Source organism: Narcine bancroftii, chromosome 1 (genome assembly GCF_036971445.1).
Source record: "Narcine bancroftii isolate sNarBan1 chromosome 1, sNarBan1.hap1, whole genome shotgun sequence".
Taxonomy (NCBI): Eukaryota; Metazoa; Chordata; class Chondrichthyes; order Torpediniformes; family Narcinidae; genus Narcine; species Narcine bancroftii.
Window position 1 is genome coordinate 401,744,351 of NC_091469.1, and position 27,870 is coordinate 401,772,220.

Consider the following 27,870-nt stretch of genomic DNA (forward strand, 5'->3'; position numbering starts at 1 on the left):
ATACCTCAACCAACATGGCAGAAAATTAATAACTTATGAATCTCTCAATTGTGAAAGATTGTAAAGAATGTTGTAAATAATTTGTTTGAGACATTTATATATAGAACAGACAGGAAATCTTTGGTGAATCTAGTATCAATTGCCATCCCAAATTGATATTGAAATGTCTGTTTTGGTTGTGTGGCACCATTGTTACTTCAGAAGCTCTATTATATTATCTTTAAAAACAAAAGTTAACTTTTGGACTATATATTTTCAAGTCAGGGCAATGTATGATTAAGAGGAGAACCTTCATGGGGTAATGTACCGCCACACATCAGCTGCCGCACGCCGCACCCAGCAACCAACGGTAACGTGGTCAACACGGGCTATGACAAGACCATCCTACCGATGCTCCCCCTGTCTCCGGAGGCCATCAGCTACCGCACGCTGCACCTCATGACCGATGTAGACATGGTCAACACGAGCGATGACCAGGCCTCCCTATCGACACTCCCCATCCCTCCGGATAGTGACGACTCCGACTCCGAGGTGGTCCTGGCCGCCACCACGCTGACCAAGGACATCCCCCACGATCTCGGGCGCTCGATGATGGACATGTGAATCAACGGGCAGGTACCAAAGTGCCTGTTGGACAGTGGCAGCTCCAAGAGCTTCATTCACCCGAGCATGGCTCATTCCCTAAGATTAAGGGTCCACCCCACCATCTGCTCGATCGCCCTCGCCACCAAGGATAAGACTGTTGGTACCCTTGCATTTTAATGGCTTGAGGTCAATGGTGGAGATCGCTAGTTTGGTAGGAACTAGGTGAGCAACTGGCATGTACTTTGCATATGAGACACACCAATTGCACTGCAGTGGAGGGAATATAAATGTTGAAGCTGATGGGCTTGATGACAATGAAGCAGCTACCTTGTACTGGACAATGCCGAGCTTTTAGATTTTTGTTAGAACTGCACTCATCCAGGCAGAGAAAGGTATTCCATTGGACATCTTGTTTGTGCTTTTAGATGTTAGAAAGGGCTTGATGCATCACTTTAAGATACTGAACCTCTGTCCTGCTCTTGTAATCACAATATTGAAGTCACAGGTTCACCGTCCAGGACACTTTTAATATGAAGAATATGCTGTGCCTGTCATACCTTTTTAGCTCTGTCTGTCGTAAAATGAATGTTTGTAACTATCTTGATGTTTGTTTCCCAATTCTTGAGTTTTCATCTAATTATTGGTCTAAATCCCTTTGAGGGGATTACTGTTTTGCAAGAGTATCGACACAATGGTATATTAATGAAAATAGTATCTCAAATTAGACGCCAAGAGAATCAAAAGAAATGGAGATTGTTGATGAGGTAGATGGGGAAAAAACATCAGAGGCTTTAAAGCCTACTTTTGATTCTAATCAAAGGTTTTATGAACAGGAAGATTCAGAAAAATAGAGAACAACCATTCTTGGAGATCAAGACTCTTGAAGGATTTTTCTGCCACAATGTAAAGTTTAAAACCAAAAGGTGGACAATGAGAGACATTTTAAATGGGAAATCCTCTGCAAATTAAAACAAACTTAAATATGTTGGTCATTACTGTAGAGCTGGGGTGTCAAACTCAAATTCACAGAGGGCCAAAATTAAAAACTTGGACTAAGTCGTGGGCCAAACTAAATATTTATTGAAAATTTTCAACATGTTTTCTCTTCTTTCAACATATGTAATGTTAAACTTTTTCTTATTAAAATAAATGTTTAATAATAGTTTTGGTTAAACTCTTTCCAGAAGAAGCATTAACAAATGAGAAATAAAATATTCAATAAATAATATTTCTCTATAGCCTTTAAGCTCCTTTTAAATGTATTTTTTTCACAAGCCAACAAGTCAAAAAAATAACAACTTCAATGAAAATCCAAGCTTACACTGTGATTTACTCTGATGCATCTCTTCTTAGATGGAAGTTCTTCAAACTCTGGGGTCAGAGTTTGCCTCCCACCTGTCTTGAAAGGTCCTGTTTTCTGTCTTTCGTTTGGCCGTTTTTCATAAGGGGTTTATTACATGTGAGTTAGGCGACAGGTCGCAGATGCTAATGAAAGTAAAGAGAGGAGGTGGGGGCGATTAGCGGGCTGACGGGCCGGCGCCAACGCATTTGCAAAGCATTCTGGGATTTGTAGTATTAGCTGTGCATGTGCTATACTGGCGTGGCGGCCAGCGGGCCAGCTCTAATATATATTTGATATGATCTTGCGAGCCAAATATAATTATATCACGGGCCAAATTTGGCCCGCGGGCCTGAGTTTGACATGTGTGCTGTAGAGCATAACCTTTGAAGAAGAGAAATTTCTAGGCCAGACAATAAAATATTTGCAAAATAGCATATGCTGAATTTGAAGAGAAAATTTAAAAGAAATTCTTCCTTTTATTTGGAATATACCAATGTCATGTTGGACATGATAACCAAGGGTTATGTACAAAAGGTATCAGAAGATAACTTGGAACGTACAGATGGTAGAAAATGGTATTTACAATGATAAGAAATTATTAAGATGAATTCAAAGAAAAGTATTTCGAGCTCAGGTCCCTTTCGTGATTCTCCGAAGAATGAGAAAGCAAACTTCGAATCTGATGTCATAGTAACTATGGTAACAGTACAAACAAAACTTATCCTTAAAGGGATAGGTATAAAATTACTAAGAAGCAAAAACATGAGGTTTTAACTTTTATACGGTTGGCCCGCAGGTGATATGGAGTTGGGTTTCCCATGTGTCTGGAGGCGGTCCCAATGGCCGACATGACCACGAAGCCCTGGGCCAGGGCACTAATCAACACCTGGATGTCCAGGTTCGAAGACCTGGGACATCTCACCTCTGACAGGGGAGCGCAATTTACCTTGGGACTCTAGGAGGCACTAGCCAAACTTTTGGGAACCCAACTCCACTATACCATGGCATAGCAACTGCAGGCCAACAAGTTGGTGGAGCGGTTCCACAGACACTTAAAAGCAGCCCTGATGGCCAGGCTCTACTGCTTGAACCCAGCCCATGTAGACATTAGCCAGCCAGTCAAGAAGCAGCCCTCATGACGCGGAGGTAGGCCACCTAAAGTGACACGCCGATCGCCAGTTCTGGGGAGAGGTCGTGAAGCAGCCTGCAAAATGAGCCATGACCCAGCTCACAAAAAGGCCGGCGAACGCAGCGATCGCAAGTGCCCCGCAGGGACCAACAGCTGTCATCCCACATGACCTCCTGCATGGCAGGAAGTCAAAGGTCAGCACTAGGATGACATCACTCCTGGCGTCAGAGGCAGGGAATGAATATAACAGAGCTGGCAGAGCAATAAATCAGTCTTTGACCTCAACTTGACTGTGTGTGTGTCATTCTTGCTCCATACTTTGCATAGCGCACACGCTACAACACAATTGATTAAGGATATCAATTTCTTTATTAAACTGGGGAAAATCAAATACACATTAAGAAGGTCCACTGGAATTCTTTTCCACAAATGGCATTTTTTTCTCTGAATTACGAGTGCTGACAGACTAAAAGACTGTGAGTTGGTTGTGCCAGTACAATTGGTAATATATGATGATACTATCAGCAAATGTACCAAGGTTGGGTGGGGTGTCTAGACATGTATCTGAGGGTTATGTGAACAGTTGTGTCTGTGTATTGGTTTTTCTGTTTTTTTAAAAAAGGGCACAATGTACATCTGTTTTGGTTGTTAAATTTTAAATTTAAATTTAGACATACAGCATGGTAACAGGCCCTTTTGGCCCACAAGCCCGTGCCACCCAGTCAAACCCTGATCTACAACTTCCAGTATGTTTTGAAGGGTGGGAAGAAACTGGATCCCCTGGGTAAAACCCATGCAGTCGCAGCGAGAACATACAAACTCCTTACAGACAGTGTGGGATTTGAACCCTGGTCGCAATCGCTGGCATTGTAACAGTATTGCACTAACCATTACGCTAATTATTCATCACTGGCCACCGTGACAGAGGTGCACCAAAAAAGAGGTACAAGGACTGCCTAAAGAAATCTCTTGATGCCTGCCACATTGACCACCGCCAGTGGGCTGATATCGCCTCAAACCGTGCATCTTGGCGCCTCACAGTTCGGGGGGCAGCAACCTCCTTTGAAGAAGACCGCAGAGCCCACCTCACTGACAAAAGACAATGGAGGAAAAACCCAACACCTAACCCCAACCAACCAATTTTCCCTTGCAACCGTTGCAACCGTGTCTGCCTGTCCCGCATCGGACTTGTCAGCCACAAACGAGCCTGCAGCTGACATGGACATTACCCCTCCATCAATCTTCGTCCGCGAAGCCAAGCCAAAGAAATTGGTCCACTCCTGAAAACATGCCCAAAGCCTTATCCTCAGAAAAGACAGACAGGCTTTTTCATTACTGTCAGTGAAACTGAAAACCATACATGAGAACACTCAGATCCGTGCATCTCAGCAGTGTCTGCAAAAGTAAGGGGGCAGGTGTGCGGGAGAGGTAGTCATGAAGCACTAAACACGTAATGGAGCAAAAAGAACAGTGTGAGCAGAGCAGCAAGGAGGTAGTGAATGGGACAATGAGTTGAACAGTGAGTGACATGATGACGAGCAGTGAGCAATGCTAGAGATCAGTGAGTGGACCAAAGAGGAGACCATGAATGCCACAGCAAGAGGACAGCAAATAGTGCAACAAGATGAGTGAGAGGAATAATGATTTGGTGGCCAGTGGAACAGCACATGATGCACTGAAGGGCAAAACTGAGCAGCAATGTAACAATCTGTGGGACAGTGATGGGACACTGAATGGAGTAATGACCAGGCAGAGAATAGCAAGGGAAGTCAGTGGAGCAATGGAGGGACAGTAAGTGGGAAGAGTGAACAGGCAGTGAGAACAGATGCAAGCAAGGAATGAGTGGAGCAGTAAGGATGCACTGAGAAGATCAATGATGGGACAATAGTGGACTATCAGAGGCAGTAAGTACAGCAGTAAGGAGGGCAAGTAGAGCAGTGAGAAGGCAGCTTGTGAAGCATTGAGAGGACAGTGAGTACAGCAGTTAAGAGGTTTGGATGCGGAGCAGTAAACGGGAAAGGATTGGAGAAGCTGTCTAAAAGTAGAGAGTGAGCTTGTAGTATGTCGAGGTGAATGGAAACAGTGAAAGGAACCATGAAGGGTTAGCGAGTAAAGTAGCAAGGAGATAATGGTGTCTTGAAAGAATAATAAGTGGAGCAACAACAGGGTAACAAGTGGGACAGAGAGTGAAACACTGAGAGTGCAGTGAATGTAACACAGAGGGCAATGTGAGTGGAGCATCTTGGGTGGAATGAATGAAGCCTTGAGGGGTCAAGAAGCAGCCAGCAGAAGTGAGTAGGGCAACTGTTAGGCAGGCAGTGGCACATAGAAGGAGCAATCGCCATTACAATGGGGCACCAAGTCAAACAGGAGACATTTGGGGCAATGAAACAGTCAGTAAAGGTGGAAGCAATGATGACTGGGGCAGTGAGAGTGTCAAGCTATGAGAATTTTGATATTTCTATTTTTGATTCAAATTGTCAATATTAGTCCCCGATCATTATGTCATAAAATAAAACACATGTAGCTCTGGGTAACAGTAAGGATTGGGATATGATCAGCCCGCAAAAAAAAATGTGTAGCCCTGGCATCATGCCATAGAACCTCTGGACTGTAACGTAATGTACTGTGATCAAATATAAAGTTCAGCTTAGTCCACACCTCTCAGAAACCTGAATGGTAAGAGTGTGTACTCACAACAAATAAATGTTCAGAATGAAAGTACACTGTACAGTGAAACTGTAACTTTATTGATGCATTTTCCACATATTCTTGTGAGAAAACATATGTTATTAAGAGAGAAATTAAAAGTGTTTAAATCAGAAAAATGTATTCTGAAGAAGATACACTCCTTTCCATTTTATTTATTGACTAAGTAAACGTAATTTGAGTTTTTCATGCTCTGTTAAACCTTGCAACCAGATGCCTAAGTTAAAACTTGAAAATATGTATAGAAAGAATACCTGTACAAAATTTAGACTACATTATCTGCACTTGAAAATATATAGAATCATGGTGAAACCACAACAATGTATGCTTAAAATTATTTAGAACTAAAAGCAACCATTTATTAAATAATTACATTGAAAAACAATAAATAGACACACATGCTTGTTCTCTGTCCCTTAACTTGATTTAATATGATAATCCACTTGTAAAAGTCTTGACCATTTAATAAGCATTAGTATGTTGTTGCCTTTAAAGTTGAAATATCGATAGTGTTTGATAGATTTTGTTTGTGAATCTTGTTTGCAAATATAGAACTTAAATAGGTACAATTTTCTGCTGGGAAGTTGAAGAGTTGAATTAACCTCATTGGCCAACTGTGATTACTTTAAGCCCTTGTACCTCTTGTTCTGCATTGAAAATAAAAGCACTTATGCACATTCTGCATATACAAAAGATTTGGGAATAACATACGTATTATCAAATCTGGAGTACTGGGCAGGTTAGAATTTCATGCAATAATATCCATCTATATGGCTTAAATTGCTCCAATGAATTTAAAGATGAAATTAAAACCATTTTAATTCCTAGCCTGGTTTATTCAATTGGTAGGCATAATAATCTACGTCTGAATCATAGAATTATTCTTCATTGTTTTATGATGTTTTTAAATGAAAGGTGTAGAGTAAGGAATGCTATTGAAAACATGAATGCATCCAAGGTTCAGAACATTAACGTTTTCATTCCAGATTCTGGGTGGTTAATTCTTTTATGATAGACCTTAAACTAATTATTTTTAATTAATCATACCTAAAAATATGGAGGATACATATTTAATAATTTGCAGAACATCAACATAGGCAGTTAATTCTTACACAGTACAGTTCATATGGTGTAAAAACATCACTGTTTATCTTCCAATTCATGCCAATTTCTTTTACGTTTGATCTCCTCATGGTGAATCTTACGGGATCTTTTTTTGCTTTTGGATCTTCTCTTGCTTCCTGGAAATGACTCCTCAAAGTTGATAATGCTTGATGCATTGTGTTGTCGTGTATATCTTTTGCATTTGCAAGAAGTAACTACAGTGATTTTGTAGGTTCGTGTTCCTCCGTTCTGGCACTGGAGCTGAATTCGCTCAGTGCGAGTTTTGTCAGTCACGCAGCGCCACTCTTGTGTGCTCCTTCTGCTCCAGTATTTCCTGCCATAACCGCCAATCCAGTTGGGAAGCACTGGCACAGGTAAGCACTCTCCTGCACACACTAACTCCTTCACTGGATTGATACTCGTGCATAGACCATCAGAAATGTATTTGGTTGATCTGAGCTCACGACAACCAACTTGAGATCGATCTACATTTCAAAGAGAACAAATGGGTTTTTTTAAAAACAAACCATAAAGAGATGCAGCCCACAAAAATAGGTTTTTTGACCCAATGAGTCTGCAAAACTAACAATCTCCCATTTACAATTATCCCATTTTATCCTCCCCCAGTCTCATCAACTCTCTCCAGATTCTATCATGCACATGCACAATAGGGACAATTTACAGTGGCCAATGTTTGGGATGCAGGAGAAATGGGTGCATTTGGAGGAAATCCACACAGTCACGGAGCCATACAACTCATCCATGCAGACCAAATGGCCATTCTGGGTGGGTTCCATTTGCCTGCTTTGGCCCATCTCCATCTAACCTTTCATATCCAAATATCTGTCAAAACACAATGCTGGAGAAAATCATCTGGTCGAACAATGTAGTTTATATAGCAAAGATATAGAAACATAATCAATGTTTTGGGTTTGAGCCCTACATCAAGGTATGAAAAACATGTAGACAGGCACCTGAACAAAATGGTGGGGTGCACTATCCCACTATTACTACCCATAAATCTGTCTGGGCATTCTCAATCGGATGGCATTAATGTCGACCTCTGGTTTCTACTAGTCTACTCTCTGTTTTCCTTCCTTTCCCTTTGTCTTCTTTTCACCAGCTCTCCACCCTCTTCTCTCAATTCACAGAGCCATCCCTCCTCCCCCTGCTTGCTGGTGTGTCCTCCCTCCTTTATCCACCTATTATTTCCTTTGGGACCGTGCTCCTCCCTTACCCGTTCTGTTTGGGCACCGTCTACATTATTTTCATACCTTGATGAAGATTCTTTATTTTTGCTATATAAACAACACTGTTTGACCAGCTGAGTTTCTCCAGCATTGTGTTTTTACTTCAACCATGGTGTCTACAGGCTTTTCTGTTTTGCTATTTGTATCTGTCAAAATGTCTTTTGAACATTATAATCATAACCGCCTCCATTTTCCTCCAGCATCTTATTCCAGATTTGGAATTCCCTCAAAGTGAAGAAGTTTCTCCTCGTGTCCTTCGAATCTCTCTCCTCTCATCCCTCGAATCTCTCTCCTCTCATCCCTCGAATCTCTCTCCTCTCATCCCTCGAATCTCTCTCCTCTCATCCCTCGAATCTCTCTCCTCTCATCTTAAACCTCTGCCCTCTACTTCTAAAATTATCTACCCCTGGGAAAATACAACAGATTTTTAAACAATATAATGTTCACTACATTATGTCTTATAAAATTTGACTTTGCTTGAGAATTCTTTGTTTCTTTTTTTTTTAAATAATTTTTCAGGAAATAGATTATATTGTTTTAATACTCTGGACAATTTCTCCATCCATGAAATCAAGCCAAAAACATTATTCTCTTTCATATTTACAATAAATCAAAACCATTAAAAATTCTGTTCCATGAACATGTGTGCCTTTTTAGAAGTAAAAAAAAAATTACTTCCAGAAACTAGGATTGTCTTGCAACTAAATACTATGAAACGTTTAACTGACTTTTTTTAAATGTTGGGTTAATGTCATATTTTAGTCGGACATATCAATTACAATATTTGTTATTTTCTGACCCCTTTTCACTTTGTAAGCCATCAGAGCCACAAAATAAACATATTCAATGGTAAGAATTCACATTGCATCTCTTTTTGTGTCTTATGGGCAATTGGTCTTTCAGTGATACATTGAGTGTAGCTTAAACCAAAATAAATACACATCAATGGAAAATTAGCCAATTAAATCTAGAGAGCCGTGGTGTAAAATCAAAGCAACTGATACTTCTGATCTGATGTATATTTGGTGTACTGTACAATCTAAATCAGATTGCCACTTTCAATTTGAAATACATTTACAGAAATTCTACCAATTGAGACATTGCCATCTATGTCTTGTCGGTCTCTTTCAAGGCAATGCAAAGATAGGTTGATTACAAATTTAGCCAACATGAGAGTGCATGTAATTCTAGTAACTGTAATTGAAAACTCACTGAATGTTCAAATGCTACTTGAAACCTTAAAGCACAGATCAGAGTGCATGCCTGCTTCTTACAAGCCTGTCCAGAAGCAACACACATTAAAATAACTCAACAAAAATATACTTTAGATCCACAGAAAACTCAATACTTGATAAAATTTTCAAATAATTTTCAGTCCAACTTCCTGTAAAGTGCATATTCAGGAATTTCTGCGGACATTTTTAAACATGGCAATGGGACTTAATTTCTTCATTTTCATTTAAATTATTCATATCCATTGTTTTGATATATAATTTAGTGTGTAATCTGCAATTTTATAGCAGCATATTGTCTATGAAAATGGTAAATGTGTTTTTCTTAATGATTTCAAAATGCAATAATTCATTTCTTCAATTGATGAGAGAAAATAATGCCCTGTTGTAAACTAATCTAATAGCAAACTAGTTATTGGTCATTACCATAATGGAAAAATAAACTTTTAAAAGCAAAGAAAATATTATTTAAACCAAATGCAATATACCTTTATGATCCAGGACTGAAGGGTTAAGTTGCCTTCCTCCATTCCTTGCCTGATTTAATGTTAAATTACTTGCACTTTCATGCTGTAGCACCTTGAGATTGTAGAATACTTCTGTAGCATCGTTCTTGGTTTGTTCTGCACCCATATCAAAAGCAAAGCAGCATTTGAAAAAGATGCATGCTATCACAAAGAAAGTGCAATCAAAAGACTGTGAAATCATGGCTCCAGAACTCAGGATGAAGACCTGGTGGTAACGTTGAAGGTTTTAACTTGGAGTTTCTGTGCTTTGCTTTTTATAAAGCTCCTTGGCATTCATTCAAGTGGAAACAGTGAAGTTTGAGAAAGGAAACATACGGACATATCCTGATAACCAATAGCAGATCAGATCACACACGTAGAAGTGTGGTATATGCAAATCATGTCAGTTTCAAATTTCACACATCTCATGTTCCACATTGTAAAATATTTCTTTAGAAACACCCCTTAAAGAGACAGAATCCTTGTGATTAACTTGTGAATTTCCAAAAATGTGCACAATAAGCACATAATATCCCACCAATGGCAAACTTCAATAAAGTACATTTTAATCGGGAATTGTTCTAATTGCTGTAACATTTTATATTTACATAATGTATACACATACTGTTATACCATTCCAAAATAATGTTACTTTCCTTTAACCCTGTTTAAATATTTGCATTATCACACAATGACATATTTGACTTAACAAAAAAGTACAAAAAAGTGTCAATATCTTTATAATACTGGATATTGAATCCAAACTCCATCCAAAGTGCACAATTACAATTTTAACTGTTAATTGACCATGCATTACCTTATCACTACCTTTCCTATATAAGACACCAATTCAGCAGGATCTCCAGTCCTCTTTGAATGATCCACACACAAATAAATTGTGCATTAATAAATAAATATAATTAATACCCTCTGATGATGATGTCATACTTGACATTGCAGCATTACCTTTGTAACGCCAGTCTATTTTTTCTGCCATGTTTAGTACTCTGGAGAGGGACGATTTCAAAATCCTCTGGCTCACTAGTTGGGATGCATTATAACTAACAACCACAGTTGGTACGCATTATGCAAATCAATTGTCATATTTCTCAATATTACTTTTGAAATTTGAAGTATTATATGACATTCTTGATATTATGACAGTATACAAAATCTCCCTTATGGTGGTGTATTCTATGCATGTTTAATGTGATACTTCAGCAGATGGCAATAATGAAGTTATCTTTTCTTAAAAAAAATGTATCAAAGTTTTGGAAAGTGTTCCATTTTTCCTTTTTTTTCTGTAATTATTATTTATTTACCACTATATAACAAAATGTGCATCAAATTCAGAATGACAAACCATTATATAATTTTTGTAATGTTTTATTAAAAATCTTGTTTACCCAAATTAATAACTATTTATAAATAATATTCAAGAAAACACTTGCTCGAGTATTAATTTATTGAAATGAACATTCTCAGTTATCCCCTTACAAATGTTGATTTTTAATTTGCTCATGCATATTGAAAAATATATTGGTAAATCAAACCAAAATTTGCTTATGTGAGTGAGGTCCAGTCTCTCTGATGTAAAGGATGCTGCAAAGGGAGTGCCAGATGTACTTGATGACCCCTGCAGATTCGCTTCACTTTCAAGGATTGTTGGACATCCTCTACTTTAGAGGGACTGGACACAGTCTGGGAGATCATTTCATTGAGCACCTTCACTTTGTTTGCTGCATAGCAGGGACTAGCCATTTCAATTCCATGCCCCACTCTTACGCCAGCATGTCTGTCCATTACCTCATGAATTGCCAAACTAAAGCCAACTGCAAATTGGAGGGACAACACCTAATATCATGTCGGGGCACTCTCCAACTAAATGACATTAACACTGACTTCTCTGGTTTGTGTTAGGGCCCTAACACTCTCTGTGCTTTCTTTCAGCTCCCCATCCCTTTCTCTCTCCATTCAGAAAGCTACCTCCTCACCCTATCACTTCCCAGCTGCCTTCCCACCCATATCCACATAGGACATCTTGCTTGTGGACCAGTGGTTTTCCTCTGCACCTCTCCACCCCTCCACCCCCCTCCCCCCACCACTCCATCCCCCACCACTCCATCCCCCACCACTCCATCCTCCACCCCCAATCATTCTGGCACCTGCTTGCTTTTTGTTCATACCTTGACTAAGGGCTTAGGTCCGAAACATTGTGTATCCTTGCCAGCACTTTTATGAATTAGACTACAATCACAGCGTTTTCACAATTTCTTGTTTAACTTTTATTTATTTTACTTTGATTGCCTCTACTTAAAAAGATATTGTTTTCTGAGGGAAATTTCAAATAAAAGTTTATTTGTGAAATTATATTTCTTCTATTGAAAAACCACAGGGAAAACAAAATTTGGTCTCTGACCAACTCACTGTATCACGTTGAGGACTTCATGCTCCACTTTTGAACAACTGATGAAGCAACATCTTAACGTTGCTTGCAGACAGATCAAGCACACAGTGCCTATTATCAGACATATATTACTTATGATGTAAAAAAACAATGCAGCATAAATTGATCCAAAATAAGTTGGAGAAAATAATACTCCTGTAGAGGGAAAATAATCAAAACAATGGAAAATGTTCAAATGCATCATTTAATCTGTATCCTGGGCCTTCATTATTGCATCCACTTTATTCTTAAATGCATTCTAAGTTTTTGCCTATCACTGTACCTTACCATTCACAGCAAATATAATGTACTTTCTCTGTGTAAAGAACTTCCTGTTTAGTTACTCTTTAGTAACTTGGACCTGTGATTCAGAATCAGAATTGATTGTCATGACCAAGCCACAAAATTTGTTGTTTTGCGACAGTGCAAACATTCATATAATCCATCTTACACCAATAAATAAATAAAAATAGTGCACAAAAATTCAAAGTAAGGCAGTGTCTTTGATTCGTTGATTATTCAGGAATCCGATAGCAGCGGGGAAGAAGCTGTCCTTGTACCGCTGAGTGCTCATCTTTAAGCTCCTGTACCTTTTTCCCGATGGTAGCAGAGTGAAGAAGGCATTACCTGTCTTTGAGGATAGAGGGTGCTTTCTTAAGACACTACCACTTGTCGATGTTGTTGATGAAGTGAAGTCTGGTGCCTGTATTGTTGAAGGTCTGTGGAGTGTTTTCTTGTCCTGAGCATTGGTACCTCCATACCAGACAGTGATGCAAACAGCCAGAATGCTCTCCACAGTACACCTGCAGAAGTTTTTGAGAGTCTTCGGTGACAAACCGAATCTTCTCAAACACCTCACAAAGTATAACCGCTGGCAAGCCTTCTTCATGATTGCATCGACATGGAGACTCCAGGACAGATCCTCGAAGATGCTGACACCCATGAAATTGAAGTTATGGCCTTCTTCACTATTGAGCCTTCAATGAGGACTAGATTGTGTTCTCCTGACTTCCTCCTGAAGACCACAATCAACTCCTTGGTTTAGCTAACATTGAACACAAGGTTGTTTGCGATTCTGCTGACAACTGTAGAGCCATTGGCAAATTTGTAGATAGCATTGGAATTGCTGCTGGTCACACAGTCATGGGTTTATAATGAGAAGTGCAGTGGGCTGAGCACTCATCCTTGAGGTTTGCCTGTGTACTGACAATGGTCTTCTGATGAGGAAGGCAAGAATCCAGTTACAGAGGGGGGTGAAAAGACTCAGGGTTGGTAGCTTCTTGACCAGCACTGAGAAAATAATGGTGTTGAAGGCCAAGCTGAAGTCGATGAAGAGCAGTCATATGTATGAGTTGCTGTTTTTGAGGTGAACCAGCACTGAATGGAGAGCCAACGATATTGCATCCACTGTGGAGTGATTGTGACGATAGGCAAATTGTATGTACCTTTGCATAGGTACATGTTAATTCTGGCCTTGACCAATCTCTCAAAGTATTTCACCACAGTAGTTCTTAGTGCTACTGGGTGATAGTCATTGGGGTACTGGGATGATTAATGCCCTTTTGAAGCAGGTGGGAACCTCTGACTGTAACAATGAGAGGTTGAAAATTCTTTCAACATTTGTCACATTTTAATCTTAATTAATGTTCTAATGTACTCTTTACTGCTTGTATGTTTCTTTACGAAGAGCCTTTCAATTTTATGTTTCTCACATCCTGTACACTGGGATCAACACTGTTCTATCATGTGTTTTCTCTCACATCTCATGACCAAACAACAGTGGACATTGAACTCATGATGTAGTGCGACCTGAGCATTAGCGAATTTAATCTGGTTCACCTTGGTTTTGTAGTTTAGCATTTTTTTGGAGAGTGGCTTTGTGTTGAACTGGAGTCTACTTTTCCTTTTGAGGTACATTATCTTTCTGTTGTTAAATTTTACCAAGAAACACGATTCAAACACAGGGCAGCATGGTTGGCATAGCGGTTAGTGCAACGCCTTTACAGCGCCAGTAATCGGGACCAGGGTTCAAATCCCATGTTGCCTGTAAGGAGTTTGTACGTTCTCCCTATGACTGCAAGAGTTTTTCCCAGGGGCTCTGGTTTTCTCCCACTGTTCGAAAAGTATTGGGGTTGTAAGTTAATTGGGTGTAAATTGGGCGGCACAGACTTGTGGGCCAAAATGGCCTGTAACTGTGCTGTAGTTCTAAATAAGAAAAAAGCCTATAACCCTTCATCAAAACATCAGAACACATCTGAAAGTCCTGAGGGTGAAACAATTTAATTTTATTTTTCATAGGTTTTCATGTTTAAAGTTTTGTAATAAGTGCTACAAAATTAAATGTCATATTACAGGCAACCTTCCAGTAATAAATTTAATGAATGCTAGATACAGAATAGACAACATAGATGTCATGAAAAACACCAAGATACTTACTTAAGAAAATAAACAAAAGAAAAAGTCACCTTAAAAAAAAAGCTAATAATGTAAAATAGCTAAACTGAACCAAAGGCAAATGAAGAAGTGATTTGATTACTGTCATGTATTTAAAATGACATATTTACCATATTGCTTGGTACTTAAAGGCGTCCTCTGGAGGTAATTTTTCTAACTGCATCCTTCCAGAACATTGCTGATTTTGCTGTTCCAAGTACCATTTACAGGTAGAATCTGCAGCAAAATTCTGGTTATCAGTATTCTCTGATGAGGGATAATCAAAGGCTGAAGAAAACAAAGAGCTTGACAGGCAAAGAGGATTGTGTATTCAGACAATCACTGCACGTATTCTGTATATGATGTTGTGGAGAAGAAAAGTAGTTTCGTTATATGTTTTCATAATCTCTTTTATTGTCAAAAATAGCACAAATATAAGCTTCGACCATAATGTTAATCGCATGCTTGTTCACCATTAGAAGGGTTATGGATTGAGATGGCACACATGCATTGAGAGAAACACGATAGGCTGCAGATGCTGTGATTGCAGTAAACGCACTGAAATCCTGGAGGAGCTCAGCTGGCCTATTCAGCATCTGTACGAGACAAGGATATATTGCCGACATTTTGGGCCTGAGCTCTTCTTCAAAGAAAAATCAGAAAAGGCAGAAGCAGGATATATCAGAAAATCTCAGAATTCAAACAATGGGGGAGGAATCCAGACCAACAAAAGGTGTTAATTGGATGTGATAAGAGACTAGGTCGAATTTATCATGCCTGTGCGAAAGGAGAGAGGGAATGGAGAAATGACAGGGGAAGCAAGGAGATGGGGTGTGGGTTGGAGGGTGCCCAGTCAGAAAATGAGGTGTTGTTTGTCCAATTTGCAGGTGGTCTCAGTCTGGCAGTGCATGAGACCATGGAATGCCAGACTGAGACCACCATATTGGCAAGGAAATGGGATGGAGCATTGAAATAGGTGGCCACTGGGAGATCCATGCTATTGTGGCGGACAGAGCTGAGGTGCTCAACAAAGCGATCTCCCAGTCTGCGTCCAATCTCTCTGATGAAGAAGAGACCACAGCGGGAGCACTGGATGTAGTAGATGACCCCTGTAGATTCACAAGTGAAATGTTGCTTCACTTGGAAGGGCTGTTCGGGGCCCCAAATGCTGCTGAGGGAGGAGATGAACGCAGTCATGGGGGTAGATCCCAAGGGGATGATTGGTGGGGAGGGAGGAGTGGACAAGGGAATCACGGAGGGAGCAGTCCGTGCAGAAGGCAGAGAGGGGAATATGTGTTTAGTGGTGGGATCACATAGTATATGGCAGAAATGGCAGAAGAGGATGTGTTGGATGAGGCAGTTGGCGGGGTGGTCGGTGAGGACATGAGGAATCCTGCGTGTGGGGGCTGAGGGGGTCAGTGCAGATGGGCAGGTAATGGAGGATATATGGGTGAGTGCCAAGTTGATGGTGGTAGAGGGTATTGTCAGAAATAAAACTTCTCACACATGAGTCTCTTTAAAACTGATGACACGACAAGCTTTATTTACAAGTCTGCAGAGTTGGACTCAACTGGTTTCTCACCAGTTAAGCCCCGATACATACAGTGCATTGATTTTTATACCCTTATTATTTGCCCTTCCCCTTCTTATTAATACTGTTTTAATTGGTTAGTATTACAAAAACATTCTAAGTATAACTGCATTATTAATTATCACGTTCGTTACGTACGCTGTGAACTCTACATTCACTAAATTCTGTTTCTCACACTTCTTATCAATCCTTTGTCTCCTGCATGTCTCTTACTATGACCATGAAAAGATAGGTTTAAAAAAACATATTTAGCAGATCCTTCTGTCCTTGACTGCTAGTAAACTCTCTGTCCGTTCTGGCTTCCCTGTTTATGATTAATCATCACATTTTAACTTAAGTCTTTTTAACCTAAATTCTCTATATAACAATCCACCCCTTTCTCTCTTTAAAATGTGTTGAATATATGTATAGATATGAATGGGGATTTTAAGCTAGGGAAGAGAAATGTTTTATGATACATTAATCTCACGCTGAAATAAAAGTCTTACAGGGTCTCCCATTCCCCCTGGTTGCATAGCTTGTTCGACCATGGAAATCACCAGGCTGCGTAGACAGGGAATAATACAGGGCAAAATAAGTAGGAGGAATAAAATACCTCTGATGACCCACAAGAAGGTACGCCACCAGGTTCCTCCAAACCATTTGTCCATCCAATTAAATTGTGGGAAAGGATGCCAGGTTTGAACCGGTACATGGGACAATGTACGAATATTATCAGCGATTTTACGAACGGCTTTTCCATTATCATCAATCTGTAAGCAGCAGTTAGTCAAATTAAGCTTGCCACATACACCTCCTTCCGTGGCTAGGAGATAGTCTAGGGCTAGACGGTTCTGATATATAGCAGAGCGCATTTGACCTTGCTGGGATGCAAGTAATTGCAGGGCTATAGCTGTTTGATTTGTAACAATTTCAAGGACTGCTTGTAAGCGAATTATACGATTTAACAAATATATAGGAGTACGATAACCCCAGGATCCATCTTGAGCCCATGTAGCGGGACCATAATATTGAATTATGCGTTCTGGAGGCCAATCATCTCTCCATTGTCCCAAATGTACCATGGTAGAGCGGGGTTTACGATGTAATGTATCAAAGACCTTCACGCCTAATTTATGACCGTGATCGTGGGGTAGAAGGAAAAATTCTGGGCGGATTATTCCTAGGAAACAACTTCCACTCCACTGTGAGGGAAGACGAGTATAAGCTTTATTACCACATACCCAGAATAATCCATTTGGGGATACTCCATACCCCCTTTCCCAAACTCTTTTAAGAACGGGATTTGATTGGTATGGTCCTGTGATGGTGGAAGTGGTACAATTCCAAAACTGAATACTGCTATAAGACAGGGGTAGGCAATTAGTTTTAAAAACAGTGGATAAGAACCAAGTCTGAGGTTTAGGAAACCAAGTGAAAACACTAGGTGAAATGCGAATCCATACAGCCTTGGAGGGACTTTCTCCTACTGGGTATTTGCCGGCTCGTGAGAGACAATAAAAACCAGAGGGGACGTTAGAGAGAGACCAGGTTTCTCTTGATCTCGTTCGGTTAGTTGTCCAAATCCGGGAAATCATGGTCAATGAATTGAGGGGTTCCCCCCACCAAGGCCATTGTTCTGACATCCGTGGACCCCCGCAGACCCAACAATTGGTTACATTAAAAGTTCCTGCAATTTTAGTTGCCAGATCTACAAAAAGGTTATCTCCCCCAATTGCATTACCGAAACTTACATGGTTATTTGGATGGACTCGAACTAAGTCCGGCTGTCTTAAAGGGACAGGCAATTTCGAGTGTGGAGTGTAACTTTTCATTGGAACAGTACGTTGGTGTATGCAAAACCAGAGTCCATCAGGGCATGGTTGGCTTGAGTCACCTTTCCAACCGTTAAGAGGGAAAGGAGTGGTATTAGGAATCTGTATATAATGACCCATATTATTTCCTTCTTTTTCCACACAAGGGGTATATGGATGTTGGGTGGTATTTTCTGCCCAGCATTTCTCAGGAACTGAGGTATGGGAAATGAAATTACCTTCCTTTCTTCCCCAAATGTGGTCCTGAAACAGGACCACTGTATCTCTGCATTTCTTACATTTCACACCTGATAAAGACATAGGCAAACTAAGAAAAATCAAAGAACATAACAATAACATTGTGAATTAAGTCTTTTTGCGAAATCGTAAGGTAAGAGGTTTTTCTCCAGGAATACAAGTCCAATCTGAGTTCGTATCAGGGTCCTGAGGCGCCTCTACAGGTCCCTTAAATCTGGATGCGTGTGTCCACCCCTTCTCTCTTGTTCGTGCTGCAGCTTCTGTAGTTAAGAGAACTTGGTATGGACCTTCCCACTGGGGCTGGAGTTTTTCAGTCTTCCAGGTCTTGATGAGAATCCAGTCTCCTGGTTCCACTTTGTGTAAAGAAAAGTCTAGAGGCGGTGTTTGTGCCAATAGTCCTCTCTTTCGTAAATCTGTAAGAGAGCGTGACAGTGCCTGTAAATAGTTCCTAACAAATATATCCCCTTCCCCCAAGGTGGGACACCCCTCAACTGTACTCCAGAAGGGAAGCCCAAACATCATTTCATAAGGGGACAGCCCTACATCTTTTCGTGGGGCAGTACGAATTCTCAATAAGGCCAGGGGCAGACACTTTATCCAAGGCATTTTAGTTTCCACCATTAACTTTGTCAATTGGATTTTTAGTGTTCCATTCATACGTTCAACCTTCCCTGAGCTTTGTGGATGCCAAGGGGTATGTAATTTCCAAGAGACCTGTAATGCATTACAAATCAATTGCTGGATTTTTGAAGAAAAATGTGGACCCCTGTCTGAGTCTATAGAATCCATTATACCATATCTGGGGATTATCTGCTCTAGGAGGAGGCGAGCTACTGTAGAGGCTGTAGTATTTATTGTTGGGAAGGCTTCTACCCATCGGGTAAAGTGATCTATTATCACCAACAGATATTTCCATCTTTGAACTTGAGGTAACTCTGTGAAGTCGATCTGGATACGTTGAAAAGGGCGTATGGCTAATGGTTGACCTCCCATGGTCCCTGTCCTCATTATCTTCTTATTAATTTTTGTGCATAGGTAACAATTTTGCACCTCTTGTTGGGCCAAGGTGTAGATTCCCTTACACACATATTCTCGAAGCACTGTGTCACATAAGGCTTGGGTGCCCCAGTGGCTCTGATGATGCAGGTGTTTTAAAATATTGCGAGTTATTTCTTTATTTAGAACCATTCTTCCATCTGGTGTTTTCCATGTTCCATCAGGTAACTGGCTTGCGCCCAGCTGATCCATGTTCTTTTCTTCCTTAGCAGTGAAAATGGGAGCTGTCTTTATGCCTTGCCTTATTGGGATTAAAGTCAGCAAACGGACTTCTTGTTGCATGGCTGCTCTTTTGGCTTCTTCATCAGCCAGTCTGTTTCCAATTGCTGTCGGGTTATCTCCCCTTTGATGGCTTGGTATGTAGACCACTGCTATTTCTTGGGGTAATGTTAAGGCTTCTAAAGTCAGAGTAATCATCTGTTCGTGTGCCAATTCCTTTCCTCTTGATGTAATTAGACCACGCTCCTTCCAGATCTTACCAAAGGTATGCACTACCCCGTATGCGTATTTGGAATCTGTGTAAATCGTTCCAATTTTCTTTTCCAGTATTCTGAGGGCTCTCTGCAAGGCATATAGTTCACAGGATTGTGCTGACCAGCTTCCGGGTAGTCTCGTGGATTCTACTACTTTCCAAGTATTTCCTTCTACTATAGCATACCCATTTCTTCTCATTCCGTCAACACATCTGGCGGAGCCGTCAATGTAGAATTCATATCCTTCTCCCAGCGGAGTATCGCAAAGGTCTTCTCGGGTCTTGGTCTGAAGATCTGTCAACTCGACACAGTCATGCTCCACCTCTTTCTCTGTTTCACTGCCGTATAAAAACTGAGCTGGGTTGCAGCTATTAATTTTTGCAAACTGTAAATCTTCTCCAACCATTAAAATGGTTTCATACTTTAATATGCGAGAATCAGTCAGCCATCGATGGGCAGTTTGTGTTAATAAAACACTCACAGAATGGGAGGTGTACACAGTCATCTTTCCTCCAAAAGTAAGTTTACGTGCTTCCTCTACCAACAGAGCAGCAGCCGCTACTCCCTGGATACACGTCGGCCATCCGCGAGACACTGGGTCCATCATTTTGGAAAGGAAAGCCACTGGGTGTCGCTGACCGCCTTTTTCCTGTGTTAAAACTCCCACAGCTGTTCCTTGGTTATGAGTGACAAATAGCTGGAAGGGCTGTTTTAAAGAGGGCAGAGTGAGTACTGGGGCTCGTGTTAGGCGATGTTTCAAGTCCTCGAACCATCCCTCCTCCTCCTGGGTCCATTTCAATGGATAGTCATTTTCATTTGTCAGTTTATCATACATAAACTTCACCAAAGCTGAGTAGTCCTCTATCCATAACCTACAGTATCCTAAGAGTCCCAGGAATTGTCTTATTTCCTTCTTATTACGGGGTAAAGGCATTCTAGTGATTCCCGCAATTCGTTCAGGGGTAATCCGTTTCTGTCCTTTACTTATCTGGTGTCCCAGATATATCACAGTTTTCTCAACAAACTGTAATTTGTTCCTGGACACCCGTAGACCCTTTTTCCCCAGATAATTCAAGAGTCTAATGGTCTCTCCCCTCATTTCTTGTTCCTTGGGTCCTGATAATAGTAAATCATCCACATACTGCATTAGTTGGGAATCATCAGATTGTGGATAGTCCATCAGGATTTGTTCTAGCATTTGTCCAAACAGGTTTGGAGATTCAGTGAACCCTTGGGGCAATACAGTCCACCGAAACTGTCTCCGTCTACCTGTCCATGGATTTTCCCATTCAAACGCAAACATATCTCTACTTTCCTCTTCTAATGGACACGTCCAGAAGGCATCCTTCAAGTCGATAACACTAAACCACTCATGGTCTGGGGGAATCCGACTCATAATAGTATAGGGATTAGGCACCACTGGGTGATGGGTCTGAACAATAGCATTCAAACTTCTTAGATCCTGAACTAGGCGATAGGATCCATCTGACTTTTTTACTGGGAGTATAGGGGTGTTATAAGGTGACATGCATTCTTCTAATAGTCCGTCTCGTATTAAAGTCTCAATTACCGGCTGTAGCCCTTTTCTCCCTTCCAAAGAAATAGGATACTGACGTTTCCTTACCGGCTGATGACCTGGTATTAATGTGACATGTAAAGGTGGGATGTCCAGACCTCCTCGATTTCCCTCCTTATACCAGACTCTCTCGTCAATCTGCCGTTCATCCTCTTCCTTTAAAGCGCAGAGGTGGACTCGCACTTCTCCGTTCACAGGGAGAGCACCCAAACCTAGGAGAGCCTGTAAGTCCCTTCCTAGGAGGTTAAATCCAGCCGAAGGTAATAACAAGAGGTCTTGTACCCCTTCTCTTTCTTCCAGTTTCACTGTTACTTGGGGAATTATTGATACCATTCTGGGAGCCCCTTCTATCCCAGAAATTGTCAAATTACTTTCTATAGGCTCAGTTCCGATTGGCACAGTTATTACACTACTTCGTTCCGCTCCTGTGTCCACCATAAACACCACCTCTTCTCCCTTGGGACCAATTTTTAGTTTTACCAGGGGTTCCCTCTTATATTTGGTCCCTAACATTTGGAACCCCTGACACCCCTAATCTTCTTCCATAAGTTCGAGGGCACGCAATTCCCTCTTGTATCGGGGGCATTCCCTCTTAAAGTGTCCTTCCTCATTGCAGTAATAGCACTTAACGAACCTCCGGGGTCTTCCCTCTCTTGGATATCTTGGATTGTTTAGAGGAAGGTTTTGTTTTCTTTCCCCTCTGGATTCAGCATTCATCTGTCGGATAGTCTGTACCATAACCTTTGTCGCCTTCTTTTGATCTTCTTCTTCTCTCTGCACATATACTTTTTGTGCCTTTTTTAACAGTTCACTTAGGGGTTTTTCACTCCAGTCCTCCTCCTTTTCTAGTTTCTTTCTAATGTCTTGCCATGATTTGGAAACAAATTGAATTCGAATAAGCTGTTCACCCATTGGTGTACTAGGGTCCACACCAGCATACTGTTGGACATTCTTTCTCACCCTCTCCAAAAAATCAGTAGGGGACTCGTCTTTCCCCTGGTGGTTCCCAAATGCCTTGGTAAAATTGTGACCCTTTGGCACAGCCTCCCGTATCCCTTTAATTGTCCATTCTCTATATTGTCTCATACTTGCCAATCCCTCGGGTGTTCGTTTGTCCCACCTGGGTTCATTTAAGGGATATTTTTGTTCATGGGGTCTAGGGTCCCCAGGTTGTTCATATTCCCACATGAGGAGGGCAGCCCGTCGAATCATCTGCCTCTCCTGGGGTGAAAATAATGTTCCCATTATTGCCTGCATCTCTTCCCACGTATATGTGTTTGGTCCCAAGAATTGGTCAAGCTGTTCAGCCAGTCCTATAGGATCTTCCAATAACTTTTTCATTTCTTTCTTAAATCCCCGCACCTCTGTACTAGTTAGGGGAACATTCACATATCCCGTTCCCCCTCCCGGTCCTCCCATAGGAACTTCTCTCAGGGGATTTAGGTTTATTGAAAACTTTGATGGTCCTGGACCAGTCTGGGATCTTGTCCAGGGTCGGTTTACCAGTGGAAGTTTAGGGTCCGACTCCCTTAATTCATCCTTTTTTTTCCCGGCCCCCTTCGGGGCAATCAGATTCATCACCTTTCCCCTCCGGTAATAAGCTTTCCTCGGGCGCAGTAGGCACCGGGGGAATATAAGGAGGGGGAAGGTTGTCCAGAGGTTCCCATTTCTTTTCTCCTGCTACCCTCAATTTAAAACATTCTGTTAAGGATCCTGGCCAGGGAACCCAACAAAATGCATATGCTGACTCTTCTTGATTCACCTTTGGTCTCGAATTTACATATATGTTTAATGCTTGTCTAACCCAATCCTCATCAGATCCAAATTTCGGCCACCAGACCGAGGAACCTTTAGTAGGTTGTTTTGACCAAAGGAGACAATATTGGACCATCTTTTTCTTGTTTTTGTCCCGATATCTTTTACTATCCCAATTTTCAAACATTCTCCCCAAAGGGCTGTCAAGGGGTACTCCCAGGAATTGTCCTGAATTTTCAGACGAGCCCTTAGATTTTGATCCTCCCATTTTCCCACCTAGATCTGTTTATCGTTGCTGAGGACCCTCTCGTTCTGGACCCTACTCCCTTCCTCTCAGACGCCTCGTCGGAGGTGCTGTCCCTCCTTCGGTTACCGCTGAGGTTTTCCTGGGGTTGACCCCTCTCTTCTCGGCACTTCGTCGGAGGTGCTGTCCCTCCTTCGGTTACCGCCGAGGTTTCCCTGGGGTCTATCCTAGAGTCCCGCGACAGGGTCCTCACACCACGACAAAAGATCTATACTTAATCTATTCCGTTAGGTTTTTATCCAAACAGGTGCATCCCGTTACACCTGTTACCCAATCCCCACACCACAATCGTAAGTCGTCACTTACCGGTGTCTTCCCGGGGATTGAACCGTCACCCTTCTCCTCTCCGTCTTGTCGTGTCACCCTGTCCGGATACCACTCGCTCAAGCCGCCCGAAGCGACGAGCAAGGGACTAGGAGCCGCTGAACTCAGCGGGGTGCACCGCCTCCGATGTCCCTCTTCTCGCCTCCCCTCACGGCCGGAGTGTAGATCCCGGACGAGCCCCCATTTGTCAGAAATAAAACTTCTCACACATGAGTCTCTTTAAAACTGATGACACGACAAGCTTTATTTACAAGTCTGCAGAGTTGGACTCAACTGGTTTCTCACCAGTTAAGCCCCGATACATACAGTGCATTGATTTTTATACCCTTATTATTTGCCCTTCCCCTTCTTATTAATACTGTTTTAATTGGTTAGTATTACAAAAACATTCTAAGTATAACTGCATTATTAATTATCACGTTCGTTACGTACGCTGTGAACTCTACATTCACTAAATTCTGTTTCTCACACTTCTTATCAATCCTTTGTCTCCTGCATGTCTCTTACTATGACCATGAAAAGATAGGTTTAAAAAAACATATTCAGCAGATCCTTCTGTCCTTGACTGCTAGTAAACTCTCTGTCCGTTCTGGCTTCCCTGTTTATGATTAATCATCACATTTTAACTTAAGTCTTTTTAACCTAAATTCTCTATATAACAGGTATGCCACGTTATTTGGAGGAGGAGGCACCCTCCAACCGGGTGGCATAAATGTCGATCCCCCTTCTCCCCCCGCCACATCTTCCCCTGTCACCTCTCCATTCCCTGTCTCCTTTCACACAGACACGATCAATTCTACTTCCTCCCTTTAATCACAGCCAATTAACACCTTTTGTGGGTCTGGATTCCTCCCCCATTGTTTTAATTCTGAGACTTTCTGATATGTCCCGCTTCTGCCTTTTCGAATTTTCCCTTGAAGAGAGGCTCAGGCCCAAAACGACGGCGATCTCTCTTTGTCTCCTGATGCTGAAAAGACCAGTCCCTCCAGCATTTTGGTGTGTTTCCTGCAGCGCCTTCAGCCTATCGTGTTTCACAGCGCTCAGCATGCAGCAGAATGAGCGAAAGCCCGTTCTGGATGAATGGAGCCCTTATTTGCACATTATCCACATGAACACGAGACACGACTGGAAAATTAAAACAAACCCTGCAAATGCTGGGGGGGGGAAAAAGTATTAAACTTGAACGAATGAGTATTTCTCTCTTTTCAGGATGCACTTTGCTATCTATTGACGGTTTGGAGCATTTTTCTTTTGTTTCTATTATCATATGTAACTCTTTGCAGGGAGGCGTTTAAAACCCGTCAAATAATGCGGGACTCTGGCATAAATTAGAAAGAAGCGTGCGTTTTTTGAATAGTTTGACAATGGTAAAGGGGACGGAAGGAGTAATACATTCCGGGACGGTGCAGTCATTTAGATGAGTATTTTTAAAAATGTAGATGCTGGAAACCGAGCAAGTGACCAGTCAAGACTGGAAATGCTCGGCGGATCAGGAGCCCGGCAATTTACACCCAGAACGTGGCTTCAGCTGCAAAAAGAACATACCCCAGAGTTAGGGTGCAAAATCTCTATTGGGGGCATGTTCAGAGGACCGCGCGGTGCCGAGGACAGACAGGCGGGACCTTGCACAGAGCGGACGTGACGTCACGTCGCCCAGCAACGAGGGTTCAAACAGAAGATGGCGGCGGAAGAGGTGAGCGTGGCGGGGCTGTGGAGGCTGGATTCCGGCCTCCGGGACTGGCTCAGAGGTTTGGGATCTGCACTGACGAATCTGGGGAATATCACATCAATTCAATTAACTCAACAAACTTCAATGATACTGTTGGAAATCTCAGCTAAAAACAGAGCAGACGAGAGGCGATGAGCAAGACAAGTCGGTTGAAAAGCATCACGTTGGGTTCAATTCGCCACGCAAATAGATTGGGCGAGTCTTGGGAACTGATATTCAATCTCCAGGAAGGGCAGTCAACAGGTGAAAGGAGCCAAGTGGCGATGCTCGTGAAAAAAAAATCCAGAAAATGGCGAGGAAAGATGTTAGTAAAAACACAGAAATTCTGGCGAAACTCAGCAGGTCTCAGTGTTCATCAGAGGTAAAGAGAAATAACCAACGTTGCGGACCTGAGTTCTTCAGGGTAGGAGCAAAAAAAAAAGCTGCCTGGCCAGGAGGAAGAGCATAGGCCAATCGGCCAAAAAAATCATAATTGGACAGGAGAGGAATTGATTGGAGGAGGGAAGGGTTGTGTGAATGAAGAGCTGGAGGGAAAAAAAAACAGGGAAAATGAAATGGAGAGAGAGAGCGCGCTCGAGGGAAGGGGAAGGCTAACAGAAAACCAGAGAAGTCAACGTTAATGCCATCTAGTTCACTGCCCAAAATGGTATATGAGGCATTGTACCTCCAATTTGTGGGTGGTTATCAGTCTGGCAGAATATGAGACCATTTTCAGACACGTGGGCATGGAGATGAGGTGGGGAATTGAAATGGGATGCTACTGGGAGATCCCTGCTATTGTGGCAGTCAGTGATGGCATTTAATGAGCAAACTCCCAGTCTGCATCCAATCTCTCCAATGGAGAGGCGGCCACAACTGGAGCACTAAATGCATTAGATGACCCCTTCAGATTCACAAGTGAAGTGTTGGCATTGTAACTCATCCCACTGACTGCAATTTTGCCCTATCTGCCTATCCTTCCACACAAACTCCCTCCCAGCTGTCCCTACTTGTGTGACACTGCCTCTTCTTCTGCCTCTTTTGGTTTCCAGCCCCCTCTGTTTCCCCTCTGCTCCTCACCACAGCAACACCAAATTACTACCAGAATATTGGTTCCTCTTGAGTTCAGGTGCAACCACTTATACAGGTTGCCCATCCCCAGAAAAGGTCCCAATGATCCAATATCTTGAAGCCCAGCCCCTTGCACATCTCTTCAGCCACACATTTATCTGCACTATTTTCCTGTTCTAACCTTCCCTAGCTCTTGGCATTGGGAGTAATCCAGAGATTACCACTTTGGAGGTTCTGCTGTTCAGCCTCTTTTTTTTAACTCCCTAAACTTATTTTGCAGGACCTCTCTACCCAATTCCTGCCTCCGTCATTTGTACCAAAATGTACAATAACATCTGGCTGCTCAGGTCCCTCTTAAAAATATTCTGCACCCAGTTTGAAACATCCTGAACCCAATCACCCAAGAGGCAACACTATTATGGAGTCTCTTTCAGCCACACAATCTCCTTTCTGCTCCCCTGACTATTGAGTCCCCTATGACTATTGCTCTACCTGACTTCACCCTTCCCTTCTGAGACTCAGAGCTGACCACAGTGCTATTGGTCTGGCTGCTGCCTGGCCCAGAGAACATCTCCCTCAGCAATATCCAAAGGGGTGTACTTGTTACTGAGACAAATGGCCATAGAGGTACTCTGCACTGTCTGCCTATTCCCTTATGACTATTACCCAGCTACCTTCATCCAGCCTCCTGTGATAGCTTCCCTATTACTACTATTTATCACCGTCTCAACCTCCCGAATGAGCTGGTTTATCCAACTCCAGTTCCAAATATGTAACAGTCTGTAAAGAGTTGCAGTGAGGTGCACTTCTTCCAGATGAAATCATCAGAGATACTGTTGGTTTCCCCGTCTATCACGATCCACAAGAGAAGCATGTCCCTGCCCTGGCTGCCACTCCCACTGTCAATTAAAGCATTAGTTATACCTGTCCTTACCATTAACTCTTAAATCTCCACCTCAGCTCATAGAAGCCTCTCAAACCAAAACCTCAAATTCCCACTCCTATACTGGGTCTCTTGAACCAAAGCCTCAAATTCCCACAGCTACACTGGGCCACAATGGCCACTCCACTTGACCTTACCTTACTTTTATTGGTTGCAGCTGATTAGCCAATGGAAAGATTTAAATAAGCACCTACTTCTCCCACTGCTTTTAAAACACTTCTCTTTAACAGTCCCCAACAAGACTTGCAAAATGTTCCTTTTTAAGCTTCTCTCTGACCTGAG

General features: G+C 41.9%; 2 protein-coding genes across 7 annotated transcripts in view; one reads left to right on the top strand and one right to left on the bottom strand.

The window, feature by feature from the left end:
- Positions 1–6,099: 6,099 nt before the first annotated feature.
- sostdc1a (sclerostin domain containing 1a) lies at positions 6,100–10,145 on the bottom strand. Its single transcript, XM_069913788.1, has 2 exons — positions 9,840–10,145; positions 6,100–7,354 (listed from the first exon to the last, which is right to left on the bottom strand). The coding sequence occupies exons 1-2, from the start codon at positions 10,057–10,059 to the stop codon at positions 6,906–6,908; spliced, it is 669 nt and encodes a 222-aa protein (XP_069769889.1). The 5' UTR covers positions 10,060–10,145; the 3' UTR covers positions 6,100–6,905.
- Positions 10,146–25,491: 15,346 nt separating this feature from the next.
- The window catches only part of LOC138751482 (leucine-rich repeat-containing protein 72), a 31,394-nt gene continuing 29,015 nt past the window's right edge, over positions 25,492–27,870 (top strand). For 2 of the 6 annotated variants that reach the window (XM_069913786.1, XM_069913787.1), the window contains exon 1: positions 25,567–25,956. In XM_069913786.1, coding sequence (XP_069769887.1) covers positions 25,885–25,956 — 72 coding nt within the window. In that variant the 5' untranslated portion in view covers positions 25,567–25,884. The other 4 variants (XM_069913784.1, XM_069913785.1, XM_069913782.1 and 1 more) reach the window with 4 other exon arrangements.